The sequence below is a fragment of the Eleutherodactylus coqui genome, chromosome 10, assembly GCF_035609145.1.
Source record: "Eleutherodactylus coqui strain aEleCoq1 chromosome 10, aEleCoq1.hap1, whole genome shotgun sequence".
Lineage (NCBI taxonomy): Eukaryota > Metazoa > Chordata > Amphibia > Anura > Eleutherodactylidae > Eleutherodactylus > Eleutherodactylus coqui.
Window position 1 is genome coordinate 52190555 of NC_089846.1, and position 23151 is coordinate 52213705.

Below are 23151 nucleotides of genomic sequence, written 5' to 3' on the forward strand. Positions count from 1 at the left end.
TAGTTGCTGCTACTTAGCTGTATCTCCTAGATTTCAGCATTTACAGAATTTCCATTTTGCTCCTGGGACGCCCCTTTAATTCTGATTTGGGGGATTTGAAGGGGGTTCTTGATTAGTCACTGGAATGACTGCCTTTGGTATCCCTTGCTGTAATAAAGGCTATAATGAATACTTAGCTCTGTTCTTATCCTCCAAGGCTGCGGAATCTTAGACGTTCAGAAAAATCTTTTGATAACCAAGTAATCTTAATTTTTCTTAACCCCTCACCATAGAGGCCTTTTTTGTTTTCATTTTTTCATCCCCAAAATTATCATAATTGTTTTATTTTCTACCTACATGGCTACAGGCTTGTTTTTTGCAGGTTGAATTGTATTTTTTAATGGTAACATTTAACATTCCAAAAGGGCTAATTGGCTTCTGCTCTTGGGGTTTTTGCCTTCCTCTGGATCAACAACATAGGAGGATAAACAGGCTGAACTAGATGGACATTGTCTTCATTCGGCCTTACATACTATGTAACTATATAATGTACTGGAAAACTTTTACAAATTTGTAAGTAAAAACAAATTTCTAAAAGTACTTGTAAATGGGGGAAAAAAACACAATTTCACCATTGGGGGTGTAATTTTTTTACAGCTTTCACAGTCTGGGCAAAATGACATGTTTTTTTCTGTGGGACAGTAAGGCCTTAGTCAGACGGGCGTTTTTTCGCGCGATTTGCGGATCGCATGACGGATGCGCATCCGCAAATCGCGTGACCGGTGCGCGCAAGTTGCCCGAAAATCGCCCGAAAATCTGCTCCTAGCCGCGTTTCATTAGAAACGGGCCGGAGCTGTCCAGCGCATTGCATTCAATGGAGACGGCAATAGAGCCGCCTCCATTTAAAGCAATGCGCTGCGGGCGAGCCCGGGATGAATTGTCGGTAAGGGCTTAAATATATAAGCCCTTCCCTGCAATTCATCCTAAAATGTGTTAAAATAAAAAAAATTGTATACTCACCTTCTCCCGGCAGCCGGAGCTCCGCGCGGCCGTCCTGCAGTGGGTGTGAAGGGGGTGTGAGTCAGACCTGCCCCCTGATTGGCTCAGCGCTGAGCCAATCAGAGGCATGCCTCACTCACACCCATTCATGAATTCATGAATGGATGTGAGTCAGACCTGCCCCTGATTGGCTCAGCGCTGAGAGGCAGCAGTCACTCACCCATTCATGAATTCATGAATGGGTGTGTGAGTGAAACCGGCCTCTGATTGGTCAGAGCTGTGACCAATCAGAGGCAGATCATTCAGCAGGCGGGGATTTTAAAGCCCCGCCGGCTGAATAGTGCCGAGAAGCAGTTCAGGAGAACTGACAGCGGCCGCGGCTGGACTCCGGCTGCAGCGGAAAGGTGAGTATACAATTTTTTTTTATTTTAACACATTTTAGGATGAATTGCAGGGAAGGGCTTATATATTTAAGCCCTTCCCGACAATTCATCCCGCGCACGCCGGCAGCCCTTTGCTTTAAATGGAGCGGCTGTATTGCCGCTCCATTGAATTCAATGGGCAAACATCGTTCTTCTCTGCCACAGCTGTTACAGCTGTGGCAGAGAAGAATGATTTGTCTTCTATATGTTCTCAATGGGGTCGGCGCTGCTGCCGCCGGCTCCATTGAGCGCATATACAGAAGAGAACAGGAATCGCAGATCGCAGATAGGTGCGATCTGCGATTTTTTTGTTCTATAATTTATTAGACGAGCGCATAAAAAGCGCTCATGTGTCCGATACCATTGCAAAGCAATGGTTTTATAAAATCGCCGGACGCATGCGCATGCGCAAATCGCGGCTAAAAACGCCGTCTGACTAAGGCCTTAGATTGCGACAATACGAATTTTTTTTCAAAGATAAAATTTTAAAGATGTGTCAATAACCCCATTCTTAAATGTCAAATTAAAAAAACTAAACTAAAAATTGCTTTTTTATTTTTTAACTATTCATCTAATTCTTATTTATTTTTTAGGGGACTCTAAGCTAGTGATCATCTAATCACAGCAATTTTTAAGTGCTGCAGTAGATTATACATAAAAGGGTATCCTTTTAAACCCTGCTGTAGGCAGGGCTTAATAGGAGGAAATTCGTGGCAGGTCTGGGAACCTACGTAAGCCCCCAGATTGTTATATACAATGACACCTGGCATCTTTCGTACATGTACAGTGTATGTCGGGAAGGGGTTCATAGAAGGAAAGAAAATGTTATGGAAGAGATGGACAAGGTATCTCCTTTAGATAGTAAAGAGAACCTGTCACATCCCTCCAGCACTATAAATTAAGTTTTACTGCGCTGTTAGGAGTGGTGACAGGAAGCCAAGTGAGGTATTCTTTATTCACCCACTGCCGTGAATCGGCAGTAACCCCCTCTGAAGTCGGCACACAGCACACAAATCCGATTATTTTCAAACTACATGTGACTGTGGGAATGGGTGAGTATAAAAAAAATACATCACCCAACTCCCTGTCTGTCATGTTATGGTGCTGTGGGGATGTGGTTTCCTTTTGGTGTAGTTGAAATGGAAAGAATATTAGATCCTCTTAATAGGCAGAGTTGCTTCATTTTCAATTTCAGATGCCTTTCAACAAAAACAAATTTTGTGAAGATGCACATAGTCTTTAAAGTGACCCTCCAGGCCTGGAGAAACAAAGATGGCTACGCCAACTTCTCTGACAGAATATCACATTATCTGATGCACTCAGTATGCATCATTAGTCTAATGGCCAATTTAGAAGGGACGAATGCCGCATAAACTATGCCTGACACTCGTCCCCACACATACCAGCTCCATGCTGCTGCATGGGAGCTAGTATCGCTGGCTCACAGCGGGGCGGCAGAAGCAGATTTCTCTCCTCGTGCTCCCCCGACCCTCTCCATTGACAGTACTGAACGGCTGCTATTTACACTGAACGATCATAGTTTAGCTCATCGTCCATCATTTATACAGCATCATCAACGATCATCGTTCAGTGTAAATAGCAGCCATTCAGTACTGAACAGCTGCTTTGTTAAGTCAATGGAGAGGGGCGGGGGAGAGCGAGGAGAGAAATCTCCTGCAGCCGCCCAGCTGTGAGGCAGCGATACTAGCTCCTGTGGGGACGAGTGTCGGGCATCGTTTGCCCGACATTCGTCCTGTCTTAATGGCCCTTTAGAATACACCGGCTTTGAATAACCAGTGCTGTCCACATGAGCGGTGCTGGCTAGTCAGAGCAGCATGTAGTGTCTTAAACTACCAATGCATGCTATGCACAGTATGTATCAGGTAGCCAGAAAAGCTTTGTGGCCATCTTTGTTTCTCCAAGCCTGGAGGGTCACTTTGAAGAAATACTAAATATAAAAAATTGACAAATTAATCAGGAATTTCTCATATTGCAGTTAAAACTGAAAAATGTATGAAGAAATCTTGAATATGTACCCGAGGTTCTCAGCCATTTTCTCCTTCCCCAAAAAAGGACCCTTACAGACAGTGGGGGCAACTTTATTTTCTATTTTACTCTTCTCATTTTCTAGGGTTAGTGTCCCTTAAAAAGCCTGTACTTCAAAGTACACAGAAGATAATCACCCATAGGGTAGAGGAAGAGAGCAGTGCAAGGGCAAGAAGCACAGGCAGAGAGAAGTACAAGACAGGCACAGTGAACCATTGAATATATAGCAATCTAAATAAATTTTGGATTGCAAAATTTGGACAATTTGTTTCTTTATCAATAATAGTTTTATTTATATTGTCAATGCATCCAAAATGGAAAAAATATCTCTGTATTTTTAGGAAAAAAGGTTGGACCTCCAGGTCCATCAGGACCTACTGGCCCTGTAGGTCCTCAAGGGCCACCAGGGCCTCCAGGACCACCCGGAATACCAGGCATTCCCGGTATACCAGGATCAAATGCTATGGGCCCTCCTGGACCCCCTGGGCCACCAGGACCTCAAGGACCACCTGGGAGTCAAGGGCCTTCTGGTAAGTTACCATTAGGGTAAGTTCTTTTAGCAGGATGTTTATGTTTGTTCTCTGTTTTTGATCATTCCCTTTTTGTTCTCTTTCACCAGGGTCTGGGGACAGGACGAGTTCTAGAGAGATACAGGTTAGGTACTATGTGGCCTTTTTTGCTTCCCTTTGGTCATGATTTATTAAAAGCATCAACATCAAATTCTTATTCGTCATTTATTTTTTTTCATTTATTAATCAAACGGAAGAGCAGGGCACTTATTGATTTTTACAATATATTGCATTGCAAGATTCAGAATTCTTTTAATTCTTTTATATAGCGCCAACATATTATACAGCACTTTACAAATCAGAGTTGCCAGTACCAAAGAATACTTCTGAACGAGAGTCAATGGTAGAAACAAGAGCACCCGGACATTTCTATTATGGAAATACCCAATGCACTGTGATGCAGAACATTGAGTTTCAGACAGGCGTGGGCAGGCTGAGGAGGAGCTGACCCACGTAGGAAGAAGCATCTGTAGAGCTGAATACAGACTTTATGTTGCATTCAGCAGCATCTGAATTCCTCAAAAGGATAGGGGTGGCTATTGAATAGGGACTTTTACATAAAGGCAGCCTAAATCTGATAATTAAATATATTGCAAAATATCATCAAAAGTTCTTAACATTGATTTAAGAAAAAAAAATTAAAGGGAACCTGTCACTACCCTCTCACCCCTTTTATAAAACTGACTTCACAGGGGATGAAAAATCAATCACTTCTAATGCCCCTCTCTTTTCCTAATGTGTCCTTGCACCTCCACAATTATTTTCCAAAATTATCCTGCTATTATGCTGTTTACATATTAGCAGAGAAGAGTCAGCTGGCCGAGAAGAGTCGGGCTGCATCCGCATGGGATACAAAACATTGCTCATGTGAAAGAACCCGTTGGAAACTATGGGCTTCACATTGTAGCGATGATTTTGTAGCCCATGCGGATGCAGCCTCTGTCTGATTTATTACCTGCCCAGATTCTCTAGATGGATTGGATTTCCTGTGTAATTGGGGATGCAAAGAGCTCTCTATATGCAAATGATTAGAGTTGTGGAGTGATTAGATGAACGGTCTTGCAACCTGATGCCTTAAAAGTAATCCCACCCTTGGCCTAGAAAGTGGCTCTCAGAGGCTCCTGGTATGGACCTCTTTTTCCTCTTGTGTAGAGCTTGTTAACCACTAGACGCCTCAACTACACAATCAAAGAGATTTCACCCAGGTAGCACAGTTTGAATGCACAGGGGGTGCATTGTTGGAATATGAGAAGATGGATGATTGTATCGATGAATTGCTGAATTACCCTCCACCTGGGCCGTTCTGAACAGACTGCTAGGAGGTGTTGGGACCAATGGATGCGTGAGGGCATGCAAACAAAGTGACCGAGCTTAGGGCGCCCTCGACAGACCACCTGTAGAGAGAATCATCTGATTGTCCGACAAGCATGATCAACTTCAGCTACTTAGTTGTACGCCATCCAAAGACAGATGGCACTATTGTTACAGTACCCTGTATCTGTTGGAAGCATTTTGCAGGCATTTGGCTAAAAGACATTTGGTGTCACGGCATGTATTATGTGTACTGCTTTTGACACCCACCCATCATCGCCTCTGCAGTGCTGTCGTGAACGACAAAACTGGACTGCCATGGAGTGGAACCGGGTTGTCTTCAGCAACGAATACAGGTTTAGTTTGGGCACTGACAACGGCCGTGTTTGTGTCTGGTGACCTAGGGCTTAGCGCCTCAATTATAGAAAATGTGGACCGATATGCCGCAGGCTACCATACGGAACCTGTATGCCTCCACGCCCATCTGTAACACATCTTGTATCAAAGCTAGAAGCGGTACAACAGGGCACTAGAGCCTCCACGCCCATCTGTATCACATCTTGTATCCAAGCTAGGAAAGGAAGATAGTCACAAGCAGCACTTTCTCCAATTCCAATAAGGCAGGACCACAAACTTTATGCAAGCCACAGAGGAAGGAATCCGGATCACAATTCCAAAATTGAACAATAGGAAAGGATAGAGTCCATGACAGCATGAGTAGATGCTTCAATAAGATCTTTGTCAAGCATCTTGTTGAAGATCGAAACGTTGTAGCTTTTACAGTGGACGAATAAAGGTTATATTTCACTGCATCTACTCATGCTGTCGCAGACTCTATCCTTTCCTATTGTATTCAAGCTAGAGGTGGTACATCAGGGTACTAGAGCCTCCATTCCCATCCATATCACATCTTGTATCCAAGCTAGAGGTGGTACATCAGGGTACTAGAGCCTCCATGCTCACCCATATCACATCTTGTATCCAAGCTAGAGGCAGTACCATAGGGTTCCTAGTGCCTCTCTACAAGGGGTCAGCTTTCTCAATAAATGATCCTTTTGCTCTGATATTGTAATCCCTTACTAAATAGTACAATCACACATAGAAAGTTTTATTCGATTCCAGCAAGTTAATTTTTGGGTGTCGATTTTCTTTTTGACAATTAGTGTAACTTCAAAATTTTTTCTTACCTCGATGAGATTTTTTTAAATTCCATGTTTTTTTATACTTTTGGGCATTTCATTGTTTATGTTGGTTTCATTTTTTTTTTTTTGTCTCCGGTTATTTTGCAGCCCGCTGCAGTTCACCTACATGGTCAAGACTCAGCAATACAAGTAAAAAATGGTAAGAGACAAATTGTGTATTTTTATTGATTTTTCTTGATATATTTATACATTTATGGCCATACAGAGAGATGAATAAACAGCTAGCAAAGACTGTTGTGATTTATCTTCAGGGGAAACAAAGAATTGGATATGTTGTAGTAAAGGCCATATTCTTGTTCCCCTGGCAGCATGTTGAGACTCTTATTCATATTGAATGAACTAATAAATCACATTTATGTGCATCTTGGTCAAGTTCACAGGCTGCAAGAAAAACCCTCTTCATAACACTAGATACTAAAAATGTAGCTGTGAGACCAACAATATATTTGATTGTGGAAGGGGAAGATAAGAAGAATGTGGAAAGTTTAGAGCAATGTATAACACTGTAATCAAGTATTTTCTATATTAGGCTGTATTTACATGGGCGAGTGTGATACACAGTGCATTCGGAAAGTCTTCAGACCCTTGACTTTTTTGACATTTTGTGGCCTAGTGCAAATTAAATGAAGGTTAAATGATAAAAATCAAGGTTTTCCCCATCTTTCTGCACTTAATACTACTTAATAATAAGGTGAAAGCAGAATATTCGAAATCTTAAAAAAACAAATTAAAAACTTAACTTTTTTTGGTCCGGTTGATGGTTGTGTATCTGTCTTGCCAAACACCTGTTTGGCTGTGGGCTAAATGCCTGGATACAGGTTCCCAAGCTGTTGCATGCACAGATAGTCCCAGCTGTGTGGCTACTAATGCTGCACTGGGCCAAGGCAGAGTACCTGATGGTGTGGACAAGAATATAGTTGAAAACTAGGCTTGAGTCAGGACTGGCAGCACAGGTGCATAAACTAGGTCCAGGCTGTAGGTAAGGGCAGTTAGCAATAGCATAGTCCAAAATACAGAACCAAGGTCAGGGAGCACAGAAGTCAGAATGATCAGAACCAGGAATACACACAAACTGAGACTTTGTCACAATCACTTATGAGAGCAATTGTTTAGGTGTCTACCCTAGGGTGTGGATGACCAATATAGCAGAAGTAGACTGGTCATTGGTGTCGGACAGAATTGGGGCGTGCTCACTAGCCGTTTCAGATAGAGGGCGAGAGTGCACGCAAATATTACATGCAGAGGCTTCAGATTGAGCCGAGATGGAAGAGGACTATGCAGCATACAACAGGCGGGGACGTCCAACTGCAGGTCCCAGAACAGGTGAGCGGCCGTGCCGTGACTATTTAGTATTGACATCGGTATTCAGAACCTGTACTTTGTTGGCAGTGGTTACAGCCTCCAGTCTTCTTTGGCATAATGCCACAAGGTTTGCACATCTGGATTCAGGGATTTTCTGCTATTCTTCTCTGCAGATCGTCTCAAGCTCTGTCAGGTTGGATGGGGACCGTCGGTGAACCGCCATTTTCAGTTCTTTCCAGTCAGGGCTGTGGTTGGGCCTCTCAAGGACATTTAGAGTTGTCCCTAAGCCACTTCTACGTTGTCTTAGTTGTGCGCTTAGGGTCATTCCAAACTTATTCCATTTAAGAATTATAGAGGCCGCTGTGCTCTTGGGAACTTGCCATGCAGCAGAATTTTTTGTAGTCTTTTCCAAAGCCTCCATACAATCCCGCCTGGTTCTACAGGTAGTTATTTCCTTATAGCTTGGTTTTGGCTGTGATATGCATTGTTAGTTGTGAGACGGGTTTGCCTTTTAAAATTATATCCAGTCAACTGAATTTACCATAGGTGACTCCAATCAAGGTGTAGAAACATCTCACAAAGATGACCAAGAGAAGTGGCAGGCCCCCAGAACTGAATTTCAAGTGTTACAATAAAGGGTCTGAATACTTATGTCAATACAAAATGTTAGTTTTTCATTTTCTTAAAAAATTAAAAATTTCTAACATTCTGTTTTCACTCTTTCCTTATGGGGTATTAAGTGCAGAATGATGGGTAAAACTTGAAATTTACACATGTGCGAAAAAAATCACATGTTCCCCCAATAGTTAAAACACTTGCTTGCAAACTCTATGGCATGCATATGCCATTTTTTTTCATGCTCCAATAGGAAATAATGTCCAATTGAACAAGAATCACCCAAAAGTAGGACATGCCGCAATTTTTAAAAATTTTTTTTGAAATGTTGCCCAAGAGAAAACTCAGCCATGGAAATTAGTAAGTTCTTTTCACATGCGATTTCTGTGCTTACAATCTGACAGAACTTGCATGTGAAAATCATTTGTGTGAGTACACCGTAAAATTGATAATCTTCATGGCAACGCAGGATACCCAAAGGACTAGAACCTCTGATATAAAAGAGGAAAAGACACGTTAAGAAACAGAATGTATAAGATAAAACTATTATCAAGCTCATCATAGAAAACATCAAACATCAGAATAAACACAGCTAACCTCCTCAATTTTCCCCTTCTTAAATGCCTAAGCAGATTTGAGTTTGTGGATGGTGAGACTACATGGGGATATGTTGAGACTGCTGTGACAACTGGGGCAGTAGGGAGGTGGCTTTGCCTACTAGGGGGGGTAGATACAGATTGTTAGGTTTTGTCTGTAATGTATAATAATAAACAGTATGTTGATACTCTGTTACTATTGACATGTACTGAGTGACTACCGTTCTCTCACACTGAGATCTTTCAGGTGGAATTCTCCATGACTGGTCCCGGATTACCATTAACCAGAAGGTTTTCAGGCTGCACACACGCAGTGGAGAACTGGAGGTGCTTGTGGATGGTACCTACCTCATCTATAGTCAGGTAGAAGTGAGTACGGTCTTGGACCTAGCTCCTGTTTTCTTCACCTTTTAGTGTAAAATGGTCTTTTTTTTAATCTTACATCAAGAGTTGAATAGTAAACCATAATCCTATAGCCTTTGTGTTACTTTAAGTAATAGATTTAATCAGCGGCAGTCGAGATAACGAAGCTTGGCATCATCCAAATCATAATAACTGCACCTTCTGCTTTTATTAGCGCTTCTCTATTCTTAGGGTGGCTTCACACGAGCGCGTTTTTGCGCGTACTTAGGTGCGTACATATGTGCGCACCCCAGTGCGCAAAAACACGTGTATGCAACTGCGCGTTGCCTTCAATGGAGCCGCGGCAATGGTCTGCCGGCACCCTGTAATTGTTTTTTAGGGAAAGGCTTTAAATATAAAGCCTTCCCTGAGTAAAAAAGGCAAACTAGTGTAAAAAAAACACATACTCACCTTCCTTCAATTGCCGGGGTTCAGCCACGTCCTCTCTGCGCTGTCCCCGACTCTGCAATGCAGTTCTTTGAGCAGGCGGGGAATTAAAATTCCCGCCTGCTGAAAGAGCTGCTTCTGATTGGCTGAGGCGCTCAGCCAATCACAGGCAGCTTTCGCTGAATGAATGACAGGCGAGAGCTGCCTGTGATTGGAAGAGGAGTATGTGTCTTTTTTATTTTTTAAACTAGTTTGCCTTGTTTTTTAGGGAAGGGGTTCTATTTAAAGCCCCTCCCTGAAAAACAATTATGGGGTGCCGGCAGCTAGATCCTCTACCGAAGCTCTTATCTGTGACAGCTGTGGTAGGGAATTCTTTATTCCCCGCGGGGATGAAGTAAACATCTGCTGCATGGGCCAGATGTGTTCTTCATTCCCACGGGGGACACGGCAGCAGCGGACAGGTAAAAAAAATATATATATTTTTATATATATGTATGTGTATATATGTGTGTGTGTGTGTGTATATATATATATATATATATATATATATAACTTTTTTTTTATTTACACTAAAATGGTTGTTTTGCAGGGAAGGGTTTATATTTAAAGCTCTTCCCTGAAAACAATTAAGGGGTGCCGGCAGACCATTGCCTTAGATTGAGCCACCGGCGGCAGCCGCGGCTCTATTGAAGGCAATGCGTGCATTCCCTATGGTGCACGCATGTCCTATCTTTACAGACGCACGCCTGTAAAACATGGACATGTGCACACACCATAGGGAATGCATTGGTTCTAATAGAAACGTGTTTTTGTGCGTGCGTATGCACACGCTCGTGTGAAGCCACCCTTAGACTGAAGTGTCTATTTAGTAGATTGGCTCTGCGGGATGTTACCAAAAACATCTTCGTTTTATTTATTTTTTTATATTCCCTCCTCAAAGAAAGGCTGTTTCTCATGAACAATGGAGGGTATATCAAATCTTTTTGGAAAACTGTAACAATCTGTGCCTATACTCCCCAAGCCAAACATCATAGAACCTATCTGCATTTCATACCTATGATTGAAACAGATGTATCCAAGGCTCTTGTATGGCTCTGGCTGTCAGTAAATTAGCAGGTCTATATGTTGAATAAGGAGATTCCTGCATTCCTCTGTTGACATTGCAATTTTTGCTGCACAAGCAAGATTTTGCATAGAGCATTTTCCCATCACAAATTCTATACCATCCATAACAGAGTATGTATTAGAATACATTTCTTATGAAGAAGACTTTGGTCTCACTCTCAAGCAGAAAGAATTCATGACTCTATGGTCTGCTTTCATCTGGACAGACTAAAATTTCAAGTGTAATGCATCTCCATTAAGCCTTCATGGCATGCATTTCCATTATCATGATGGTCTATTGGAACAGGTTTAGAGCTTTCATTATTCTTTGCGCGGTGTTCTCTGCTTATGTAGTATAAATAAATGTATGTAGTAGGTTTGTTTTTTTGCAGGGCAGAAATCTTGAGGCATCTTAACACTACTTGAGCTACCGTGATGGCTTGTACTCTATAGGGTCTTAAGAAATTGTGCCTAACCCCTTAGTGACCACCGATACGCCTTTTGATGCCGATGCGCCTTTAAATGCCCCGAACGATGTTTGGAGGTCCCGTATGGCCCCCCACGATGAGATCGCGGGGAGCAGTGCAGGTGTCATGGCCGCCAGGGGCCTTCTGAAAAGTCCCAGGGCTGTCATGGCAGAATGCCTATCAAGCCCCCCTGCCCGATCGCAATATGATGTAGTGCTATGGCATTACATCATACTGCAGGAGCGATCAAAGCATCACAGGTTGTTGTCCCCTGTTGAGACTTAAATAAAAACGTAAAAATAAGAACATTAAAGTTTTACTAATTGTTTTAAAAAAAGTAATAAAAGTTAAAAAAAACAACGAAAAAATAAACTCTTTTGCCATATTCACAATAAAAGAATCAAAAATAGATATTTGGTATCGCTGCCTCTATAAAAGTCCGATCTATCAAACTAACGCATTATTTGCCCTGCACGATGAACATCCTCTGATAAAAATAAAACGCCAGAAGTGCACTTTTTTTGTCACCCTTTCTTTTCAAGAAAAAATGCAATAAAAATCAATCAAAAAGCCATATGTATTCCAAAATGGTACCAACCCAAACTACAGGACGTCCCACAAAAAAATGAGCCCTCGTGCAACTAGGTCGATGGAAAAGAAGATGGCAGCAGAAAAGAACTTTGACAAATTAAATGCCTTTGAAAAATAAATAAAAGTAGTACAGCAAAATAAAACACTATACAAGTTTGGTATCGTAGTAATCGTACTGACCCATAGAATAAAGATATCATGTCGTTTTTGTTGCAGTTTGTGTGCCGTAGAAACAAGACGCACTAAAGATGGCAGAATGTCGTTTTGTGTTTTTATTCATTTTCCTCCACTTAGAATTTTTTTAAAGCTTTTTAGTACATTATATGGTACAATAAATAGCACCATTGAAAAATACAACTCGTCCCACAAAAAACAAACCCGCATACAGCTACGGCGATGGATAAATAAAGGAGTTAAGATTTCTTAAAAGGAGGGAGGAAAAAAACAAAAATGGAAAAACAAATAAAAGCTTGCTCACTAAGCGATTAATAGAGAGGACCGGTTGTGGGCAGTGATGTTAGCAGTACTGGGAAAGCAGCTGATGTCTGGAAGACTGTATTAGGCCTTAGTCAGACGGGCGTTTTTTCGCGCGATTTGCGGATCGCATGACGGATGCGCATCCGCAAATCGCGTGACCGGTGCGCGCAAGTCGCCCGCAAATCGCCCGAAAATCTGCTCCTAGACGCGTTTCATTAGAAACGGGCCGGAGCTGTCCAGCGCATTGCATTCAATGGAGACGGCAATACAGCCGTCTCCATTGAAAGCAATGCGCTGCGGGCAAGCCCGGGATGAATTGTCGGTAAGGGCTTAAATATATAAGCCCTTACCTGCAATTCATCCTAAAATGTGTAAAAATAAAAAAAAATTGTATACTCACCTTCTGCCGGCAGCCGGAGCTCCGCGCGGCCGTCCTGCAGTGGGTGTGAAGGGGGTGTGAGTCAGACCTGCCCCCTGATTGGCTCAGCGCTGAGCCAATCAGAGGCATGCCTCACTCACACCCATTCATGAATTCAATAGCAATAGTTCTTTCATGCTTTCACACAGCACATGAGCAGTTCACTTTTTTTTTTTTTAAACACTTTTCCTTATTTTTCAGGGAAGGGCCTATATTTAAAGCCCTTCCCTGAAAAACAATTACAGGATGCCGGCAGCTGGATCCCCTACCGCAGCTGTCATCGGTGACAGCTGTGGTAGGGAATTCTTTATTCCCCGCAGGAATGAAAAATTCCTTTGCTGCATCTGTCACAGATGTGGCAGGTGCAGCAGGGAATTCTTTTTCCCCGCGGAGATGAAGGGAACATCTGCCGCATGTGGCAGATGTGTTCTTCATCCCCGCGGGAACATGGCAGCGGCGGACAGGTAAGTATTTTTATTTTTTTACACTAAAATTCTTGTTTTTCAGGGAAGGGCTTATGTGTAAAGCTTTTCCCTGAAAAACAAATCAGGGGTGCCGGCAGACCATTGCCTTCAAGGGAGCCGCCGGCAGCAGCCGCGGCTCATTTGAAGGCAATGCACGGACCTTCATACACGCGTGTTTTTGCGCATACATAGGTGCGCACCTATGTACGCACAAAAACACTCTCGTGTGCAGCCACCCTAAGGCGTTTCTTGGAACTCTGATATTGATAACCTCAGTATAGGTCATGCGTGTCAGATTGGTTGGAGCCCACCGCTTGGGACATAGATGCACAAGACAAAACAACTCCAGTCCTTGAATACCTCACACAGGCCATAATTTGCGGATATAGAGAAAACATCTGGTGGCATTTTCACCTGAAATACTAAGGAAATCCTGAAAACATGACCTTTTTGGGGGTAATTGAAGACTGGAGTGAAAAGAAATCTGTCACCATTTTTTTCTAGCCCTTATTCAGAGCAGCACAAGGTAGTCATAGGCACATGGTGAGTGATATGTTTTGTTGTATGTATCTGTGCAGTAGTTTGGAAGAAACTCGCATTTTATTAGTAGCACCCACACAGAGGACTACAGGAAGTAGCCCTTGATATTCCAGAGTCGCAGGCTAGCCCCACCCACTTCATTCTCCAGCCATGGATTGACAGCTATTTCTTTATGCACCTTAATAGGCAGACAGCAGTCAATCAGTGGCTGGAGAATGGTTGGTTTAGACGGGGCTAGCCTACAGCTCATGAGTATAGAGGACGACTTTCCATAGTCCTCTGAGAGAAAGATACATTTTATCAGTATTAGGACATACATACAGCAGACATATCCCTGCATTTAGTATGAATGCCACTCAGAGAAGGCTGTAAAAAGATGGTAACAGATTCTCTTTAAGAAACCTTATTCCGTACAAGTCACTGGCCTGACCATGCCTGACTACTGTCTACATACTTGGGCACTTGTGTCTAAGGATATGGCTCAACTAGAGGAGGTGCAGAGAAAGTTAACCAAAATAATTAAGGGAATGGGTAGATTACAGTGCCAGGACAAGTTATCAAACCTTGGGTTATTGTTCAAGATAAACATGTCTTGAGGATGATCTAATCACTAAAAAAATAGTCCAGCATGAAGGATGCAAAGATGTGCAGGGAGGCATCCAATGACAGAACAGGCAATCCAGCACAATTTGGGCTTTGATTGTTTCCTTCAGGGTTCAACAAGACGGCTGTCTCGTCTCTTGGTCAATGTTATGGGAATTATAATAAAGCTGTGATTTACTGCCCATGGACGCTAGGTACAATTTCGTCTTTGATCAAATCACTATGTACAAATATATGAATGGACAGATAGTACAGAAGTCTTGTCTAGACCTAGGACTGTAAGCTTAGACAACAGGGCTTCCTCTATATTTAAAGGAAAAGAAGGCTTCTACACAATAATTGGGGATTCCTTGCTGTAAGAGCAGTGAGACCTAACAGGACTCTTTCACATGATGTTGTAATGTTAATTTGTTCTATAATTTGGTCCTATTGATGTCTATGGAAGTTATTGTCTGCCTGCTGAAAAAAAAATCAGACTGCCTGTAAAAGTCAACCATAGTTTATTTGCCCACTTTTACGGTCATGTGGACAAGAAATTGATCTATGAAAAAGCTTGATTAGAAGAAACGTGGCCCCAAATTGTCTCATTAGAGTCACATACAAATATGTTGCAGGGCTGAATTTGCCATTTTGGGGTTGTTCTTAATTTTTGTATAAATATGTTCCCCATGTGTAAAAATAACAGAACCGATACTCATCTCTCCAGGGAAGACCGGGGTTGCAGGGAAGTCAGGAGAGGTGAGCATATTTATACAAAAATTAACTCGGGCAACCCCTTAACTTTTTAGTTTGTGCCCTATCGTAGATCACTCAACTAAGATGAGCTCATTAAGTTTCATGAAATGGATAGTATGTTTTAAACTGACTTTAAGCACTTTCCTCTCACAGGTTTACTATATCAACTTTACAGATATTGCAAGTTATGCTGTGATGATTGATGAGAAGCCATTCCTGCAATGTACACGAAGCATAGAGCCTGGTAAAACCAACTTCAATACCTGCTACACCGCTGGAGTTTGCCTCCTAAAAGCCAAACAGAAGATTGCTGTAAAGATGGTTCATGCAGATATCTCCATCAATATGAGTAAACATACGACATTCTTCGGAGCCATACGTTTAGGAGAATTCCCTGGCTCATAAGCTTATCGGACAAAAACTTTTTTAAAGGCCCACATAGTGTTACTAGCCCACTGGACTTAACAGAAGTCACAGTTCTTGTTTTTTTTGTGATGAAAGTCTGTGATTGGTTGGGTGTAGTGGCGGACATGAAGAAATAAGCGGTTGTTTTATGCTGAGAATGGCACTGGATATTGCATTCCTCAGAAGAATACGGACAATTCTGCAAGTGTGGACCATGTTGCCAGTACTGTTGGGATTCTTGTTGCACTAGCTGGCCACTTCCCATGCAAGGGATCATCAACGCTGGTGGACAATTTTATTGATAAAATGAGATACAAACTGTTTTTTTCCCCCCGCATTATGTCTTAATAAATAATATATACACAACAGAAATAATTTTATTAATGCAAAATACAGTGCATCAAATTCTATCCAATTTTGACCAATACTTTGGACTTTCGCTCTATGACTATAGATTCCTGCCTGATTTTTAACAGAAAAACAAAACTGCAGTGTAGTCATTTTTTTTTTACTAACTATTGTGGCCGTAAATGTCATGCTGCTTTAAAAAAAAAAACACACACACACCAAAGGCGCATAAAGCACATAAAACAGAAGCACATTCTGTGAATGGAAAGTCATATTTTTTCATTCGTTCTGAATGCTCCTTTTTCATTGCATTTTTTTCTTTAAGGAAACAAAATACAACTGAAATGCCTTACGTGGCCCCGGACTAACTCCGCACTCACACCGCCGTTAGCACAGAGTCACAAGTGTCTAATTTGATGCAGAAATTTCTGCTACTGAAAATCCTTTCCATACATCTGAGTGAGGGGTGTTTGGATTTTCGGAAACCTCATATGGAACAGTCCCAGAAATCTTTGCAGGAAAACAAAAAATAAAAACTTTCTAAATATGCTGTGTCTGAACTGAATTCTTTCGCCGCCTTTTCTCTACATGTAACTGACAGTGCAAGAGCGAACTTTATATCGAAGAGTGTGAGTCTTTTCCATTATTGCATTGATCCTGTATTATGAATGGACTCCGCTACGCATTTCAGTTATTTTTCAAAATGGGCAAGGCAGAATAAAGTATTTTTTTTATCAAATCTGAGGCCCCAAATCTGTCATCCACTCCGAGCAAGTTGGCATTTTTTCTGGATTATTGGTTTAGTATACATTAGTTTCTGTTTTTGACACATTTCCTTGACATGAAAGAAGTTTTTTTTGGTAGTTAACAGTTTTAAATTTGAAATATACAAAAGTTTTGATCGGTAGGTGTTGCGATCCCTACCGATTGCTAGAACAAAAGTGCTCGGCTAGATGCTGTCTTTGCTTGCTAGCTAAAGATGGGCCCATCAAGCAGAGGAAGTTCTTGGCCGAACACTTGTGCGGCTTTGTCCTAGCGATTGATGGGAGTCTGTCTCTGAAACCGGTACCCCACTAATCAAATCTTTTGACATGCCCCCATGATGTCAAGTTTTATTTCAAAGCGCATTTATAATTTATACACGTGATCTTCACTTAGATTGCAAAAACGGCAGACTCTCCATCTTGTCCACTCCTCTTGGTGTACAAATAGAAAAAAAGCCATACTTTTCCAGTATCCTCCACATCTGTGACAATCTATGCATGAATGGTGCATGACCACTCAGGTTCTTGATTGGGAAATTTACGTATTGAAAACCGCCTACATTCATGTTTATATACACAAGGATACACCTGGAATTTGTCCTGCTGTAACAGTTTTAAAAAATAGATAACAAGGTACCTCTCTTGCTTCTCTCCAATGCACCCCTTCCTTCCACTCTTCATGCTGCAGGGTCGGTGACTGCTGCAGAGAGTCCGAGCCCAGAGTTTGGCTGAAGCTGTCACATGCCATCTAGCACTTGATCGTGCTCCCCAGAAGTGAGGAAGAACCTGACTGGAGCCGAGCGGCGTGGGAAGTGTGAAACATGTATTTGTTGTTTATTTTACAGCATAAAACGGCTTATTACTCATTCTAAGTATTGGCCTGGTACTTGGGATGATAGCTTTACTAGTGTCTAAGATCACACTTGAATATGTTTCAACAAATGTTTGCTAAGTTACAACTAATCTACTTTTACAATTCATCGCCTCCATTTGTGAGTTGAAGGTAGCCCTCAACCAGCTGCTTGTAGGTTGAACTTACTTGATGTATGATACAAACTGTGATGACAATAATCTGCTGTATACTTCGTTGTACCTGATGTAAGTTTGTTGGCAAGCAATGAAGTTTCTGAACATTTAAAGGAAACTGCACTACAGGCTGCTGCAAAGTGAAGAATATGCCAAATTCCTCTGATAACATTGTACAGTATATTACAAAGTGTTTTGCATAATGTTACAAACATATTACTGATTATGTAGTAATTTAAGTTGTTTACATCCTCATGCCCATCACATTTTGGACAGTGTGTCAGAATGCTGGGATGATTGTACTATGGTAAGTGGAGTATTGCAATGAAGTATTGGGCAACCGTAAGTTGGCTTCATTTCTTAGAATTAGTCATTAGTGTATATTCTTGGGAAAAAAATTCCTATTTTAGGGAAGTTGCTTTTTAATATATTACTTAACTGAATACTGTTGCTGCTCACCTGCCCCTGGGGCTGCAGTCAGGCACCGTCATCCATGTACTGCATAACCCCTTCACTCGCTGGCACCCTGGTGTCTGCTCTCATAGGGCTCTCGTGTGTGCCCATCCTCTCCATTGAAGGGCAAACACATTCTCCCCTGTTGGATCCCTCTCCAATTACCATCTGCCTCTGGCTCTATTAAAGCCTCCTTCCCTCATGGAGGATACCTAAGCAATGGGTGTCATGAGTCATTTTGACAAAGCAGTTATTAGTTTGTGCATTCTGGTTCTGACCTTTGTCTGTATTCTTAACACAATAGTTCAGACAGCGCCAACGGATATTGAGCAGGCTCCCCAATGTGCTTTTCTCCTATCCTCCGTAAAGGAGGAGAGCTGCAATGACAGTAAGGGGGGACTCTCACCAGGAGAGTGGACCCCCAATAAGAAAACAAACAGTAGGTTTTAAGTTAAAAAGTTATGCGCTCGTGAAGAAAGCAGTTAGGTCAAGCAAAATGTAGAAAGTATCCGTCCTGTAAGGGATGGAAAGGATATAAAATAGAATGGCACTTACTCGGAAGGAGGGGAGTGTACGCATAGGCTTGAAAAAGGTGCATGTCGCACCGAAACGCGTTGCCTTCCTGTAAAACTTGATTTTAGATAAATAAAACTGGATAAATCAACTTGCTGTCTGCAACTACCATCGGCGACAGAGAGGACTTAGAGGAGTCAGCACACAGAGGAGGGGGCTTCTTGTTTTATACACCCCCCTCCTTCCGAGTAAGTGCCATTCTATTTTATATCCTTTCCATCCCTTACAGGACGGATACTTTCTACATTTTGCTTGACCTAACTGCTTTCTTCACGAGCGCATAACTTTTTTACTTAAAACCTACTGTTTGTCTGTATTCTTGACCCTTCTGACTTCTGTGTTCCCTAACGTTGACACTTATTGATTGCTGTCTGCTCTGATCTTTAGCCTAGACTTTGTGCTGCTAGTCCTGCCATAGCTAGCTTTCTGGATGCACACCTGTTCACAACATCAGATCACATGCCTCGGAACAATGCAGCATCAGCAGCCATAACAGTGGGACTATTTCTGCAAGTAATGAGTTGGGAACCCGACAGCGAAAATGAAATTCTTCTTGGAAGGGTCAAGGGCACTAACCAGGGTTCCCAAGTGTTGTCTCCTTATATACCCCTAAGTCAAACTGGTATGTGGCAGAATTAAGTGTTTCAAGAATTTGTGAATGATATAATCTGTGATTTCCTGTATTCTTCAGTTATTGTGTACTTAGGTGATACTTGACTTTCCGCTTGCGCCGCCAACATGTAAAGACTGTTCTACAGTGTCTACACTAAAACTGTCTTTCTGCTAAGCTTGAAAAACACCTGTTTGAACAAACCAGTCTGCCATTCCCAGGGTACTTTATTTCTGCCCAAAGACTCAGCATAAACCAGGAGAAGGTGGCTGCTGTACTCAATTGGCTGAAGCCACTAAGTCAGAAGCCACTAAGTCCAGCGTTTCTTAAGATTTGCTCATTACTGGCAGTTCATCCTACATTTTCCTCCTTGACTGCTCTGTTGTCTGCCATGGTTCATCGGGTTCCATACCCCAAGAATGTGTCTAGTGAGACTAAAGAGGCCTTCGCTAAACTCAAGCAGATGTTTGCCAGTACCCCCATTCTTCACCATCTGGACACCTCAGAACCTTTCTATCTGGAGGTTGATGCATCCTCCCTTGGAGCAGGAGCTGTCTTATATCAAAAGAACACCAAGTGCAAAAACATCACTTGTGGGGGTTTTTTTTCTTCAAATTGTTCACATCCACTGAGAAAAATTATCCCATCCGTGACTGAGTTACTAGCTATGAAGCTTGCCTTGGAAGCATGGAGGCACCTGTTGGAAGGATCTACTCATCCTTTCAATATCTAAACTGACCATAAGAACTTAAAGGAATATGTCACCTACTTTTATCCCCATAAGCTTACCTTTATAGCACTAAACGTAAGTAACAGAGTCTCTTTAAAGGGGTTGTCCCGCGGCAGCAAGTGGGTCTATACACTTCTGTATGGCCATATTAATGCACTTTGTAATATACATTGTGCATTAATTATGAGCCATACAGAAGTTATAAAAAGTTTTTTACTTACCTGCTCCGTTGCTGGCGTCCTCGTCTCCATGGTGCCGACTAATTTTCGCCCTCCGATGGCCAAATTAGCCGCGCTTGCGCAGTCCTGGTCTTCTGCTCTCTTCAATGGAGCCGCTCGTGCAGAATGCAGGCTCCGTGTAGCTCCGCCCCGTCACGTGCCGATTCCAGCCAATCAGGAGGCTGGAATCGGCAATGGACCGCACAGAAGAGCTGCGGTCCACGGAGGAAGAGGATTCCGGCGGCCATCTTCACAGGTAAGTATAGAAGTCACCGGAGCGCGGGGATTAAGGTAAGCGCTCCGGTAAGCTTTCTGTACGTCCCTGCATCGGGGTTGTCTCGCGCCGAACGGGGGGGGGTTGAAAAAAAAAACAACCCGTTTCGGCGCGGGACAACCCCTTTAACTTATATTCAGTAAGCTCAATGCCTGAATTTTCATCAAGTGAACTTGTTGTTCTTTGCCAGGTTCAACCTTCAGCATTTCTTTCCTGCTGAGAAGAATACCAATAGTGATGCTTGGTCCAGGTCTTTTGACACATCAGATGATAACCCTGAACCTTAATTCATCATTTACCCCAAAACAATTCTGTTAATGGCTCATGTGTATGTGACATACCCCCAGGGAAGATGTTTGTTCCAGCAGCACAATAGCCTTGTATTCTGGCTTGGGACATGACTCTAAACTGGGAGGTAATCCAGGTTTTCAAAGGACACTAGAATTTACTCTTGCCATTATTATTGGTCTGCTATTGAAAAAGATGGTAAAGAATATGTTTCCACTTACCAAACTTGCGCCACAAACAAGTCTTTACTTTGGTGCCCTGCTGTGCTACTCCACCCTCTGCCAATTCCATAGTCACTCTGATTACATAATGCAATGGACTTTATAATGGTTCTTCCAAGCTTTTCTGGCAATACTGTGATTTCAGTGATAGTGGACAGGTTGTCCAAGATTACTCACGTCATTCCCCTTCCTGGTCTGTCCTCACTTGGCACATCTTTTACTGGTGCATATTTTCAAGTTGCAATGGACTTCCACTCCACATAGTCTCAGATCGTGGAGTGAAGTCCCTGAAAATCTGGGATCAGACTAAAAACTCACTCTCTCATGCTGCTGATCTAATGATGGCATCTGCAGACAAAAAAGAAGTCCTCCCAAATGCTTTCCTGGGATCGAGTATGATTATCCTCGGCATATGCCTTAGGATGCCCTCATTCAAATTTGCGCCTCATCCATCCAAATTTTGAAACAAATGAATCCTGTCACATACAAACTCCATCTGCCATCCACCTGGGGAAATCAAATTCTTTCCATGTGTTGCTGCTCAAGCCGTTGATTAAAGGATATGTACACCTTTGAATTCCATATTCTTTAATAGATGTGTCTTTGGAGATGAAGACCTTTTGTAATTGATTTTCATTTTTTTATCTGATTGCTTGTTTTCTATGCTTGTATGCTTTTCCAAGGCACTGCAGACTTGAGGACTGATCTATTGGCAAAATCTGTCAGTGAGAGTAAACTGACTGCAACTTCTCAGGCCCTTTACTAGCCTGCTGTCCTGAGCATGCTGTGAAGGGGCACATTACACAGTTAGGGATTTGTGAGAAACGACCACTTGGGGTCTTTCTGCAGTGACAGGAAGAAATCATCATACTGTTAATTGTAGGTTCATGTGAGCCTTCCACACAGTGCAGTCTATGGAAAGTTTATGAAACTATCTCTTCAAGTAATGGCTTGTGAAGCCTGCAGCAAAGACAAAATCTTGCTTAAAAGAGCAAAGAGTGGAAAACAGGATTTCTGAAGTGCTGTTTCCTCAGTAAATCCTAAATCAAACTGGTGTCTGGAAAGGTGGGTCCACATCAGTCTGTCTGACAATTAAATTGTTTAAAATCGGCTATCGTATTGTTTTCTACCAGAAGGCCCTGTTACACTAAATGATGGTTAAAAAAAGCAAAACATTAAAATGAGTGAAAATTATAATCGTTCAGTGTAAACACGGCTAGCGATTGAATGCCGAATGATAATTAATTTGTTTATCGTTCATTTCATGTAAGCTTAAAAATCGGTGTTGACTCGTTCGCTAATCATCCGGTTTAAACACTGATCATTCGGTCATTCACCTTCACTGGTACAGAGAACTGAACGATCATGTCAGGTTGTGCTGCTGGAGTCTGTTGTTCTATAGGATTCCAGGAGCACACCTTCACAGGTGAGTGATAGTTTAGCTGGCTTGGTGTGGTTTGCTCTTGCCAGCCAATCCCCAGAGTCTGAGCTCATATATAAATACAGGCCCTTTCAGTGTCTGTTTTGTGTCCAGGGTAAGCAGTCATATTTCCTTCTGTGTGTAACTGGCTGTGTGGCTTGTGTTCTGTTGCCTTAGTTCACACTGCAAGCTGCAACACCATGTCCTGTGCTGCTGGATCATGTGTCTCATTAGAGTAGGGACCGCGAGACACAAGGACCCTTGATCGCTGGGCTCGCGGCTTAAGTGACTTGGCCAATTCACGAACGAATTCCTCGTATTTATTACAGCTATTGCATCCGCTTTAGCATGTGTGGATGTTTGGCGAGTGTCTTGGCCGTTTGTCCTAGGTTATTGCTGTCCGTTAGTCTAATCCTCAGTTTGCAGTTCCTAGTCTAGTCTGTTTGTTTTCAGTCCCTTGGTCCTAACTCATGTCTTTGGGTCACACTTTTGTGGGCCCAGTGCCTATTTGCCCACATGAATGCAACAGATCCTGTTGAATCGATCTTTTTCTGTTTGTTTTTCTTTTCCTATCTTTGTGACTAAACTCACT

General features: G+C 42.3%; 1 protein-coding gene across 3 annotated transcripts in view; it reads left to right on the forward strand.

Annotated features, from left to right (window-relative positions):
• Positions 1-16529, forward strand: part of EDA (ectodysplasin A) — a 130653-nt gene extending 114124 nt beyond the window's left edge. Inside the window, exons 4-8 of one of the 3 annotated variants that reach the window (XM_066580990.1) lie at positions 3788-3976; positions 4066-4100; positions 6616-6667; positions 9280-9410; positions 15383-16529. In XM_066580990.1, the coding sequence (XP_066437087.1) occupies positions 3788-3976; positions 4066-4100; positions 6616-6667; positions 9280-9410; positions 15383-15634 (659 nt within the window). In that variant the 3' untranslated portion in view covers positions 15635-16529. The remainder of the gene's footprint in view (positions 1-3787; positions 3977-4065; positions 4101-6615; positions 6668-9279; positions 9411-15382) is intronic. The other 2 variants (XM_066580991.1, XM_066580992.1) reach the window with 2 other exon arrangements.
• The last annotated feature ends 6622 nt before the right edge of the window (positions 16530-23151 follow it).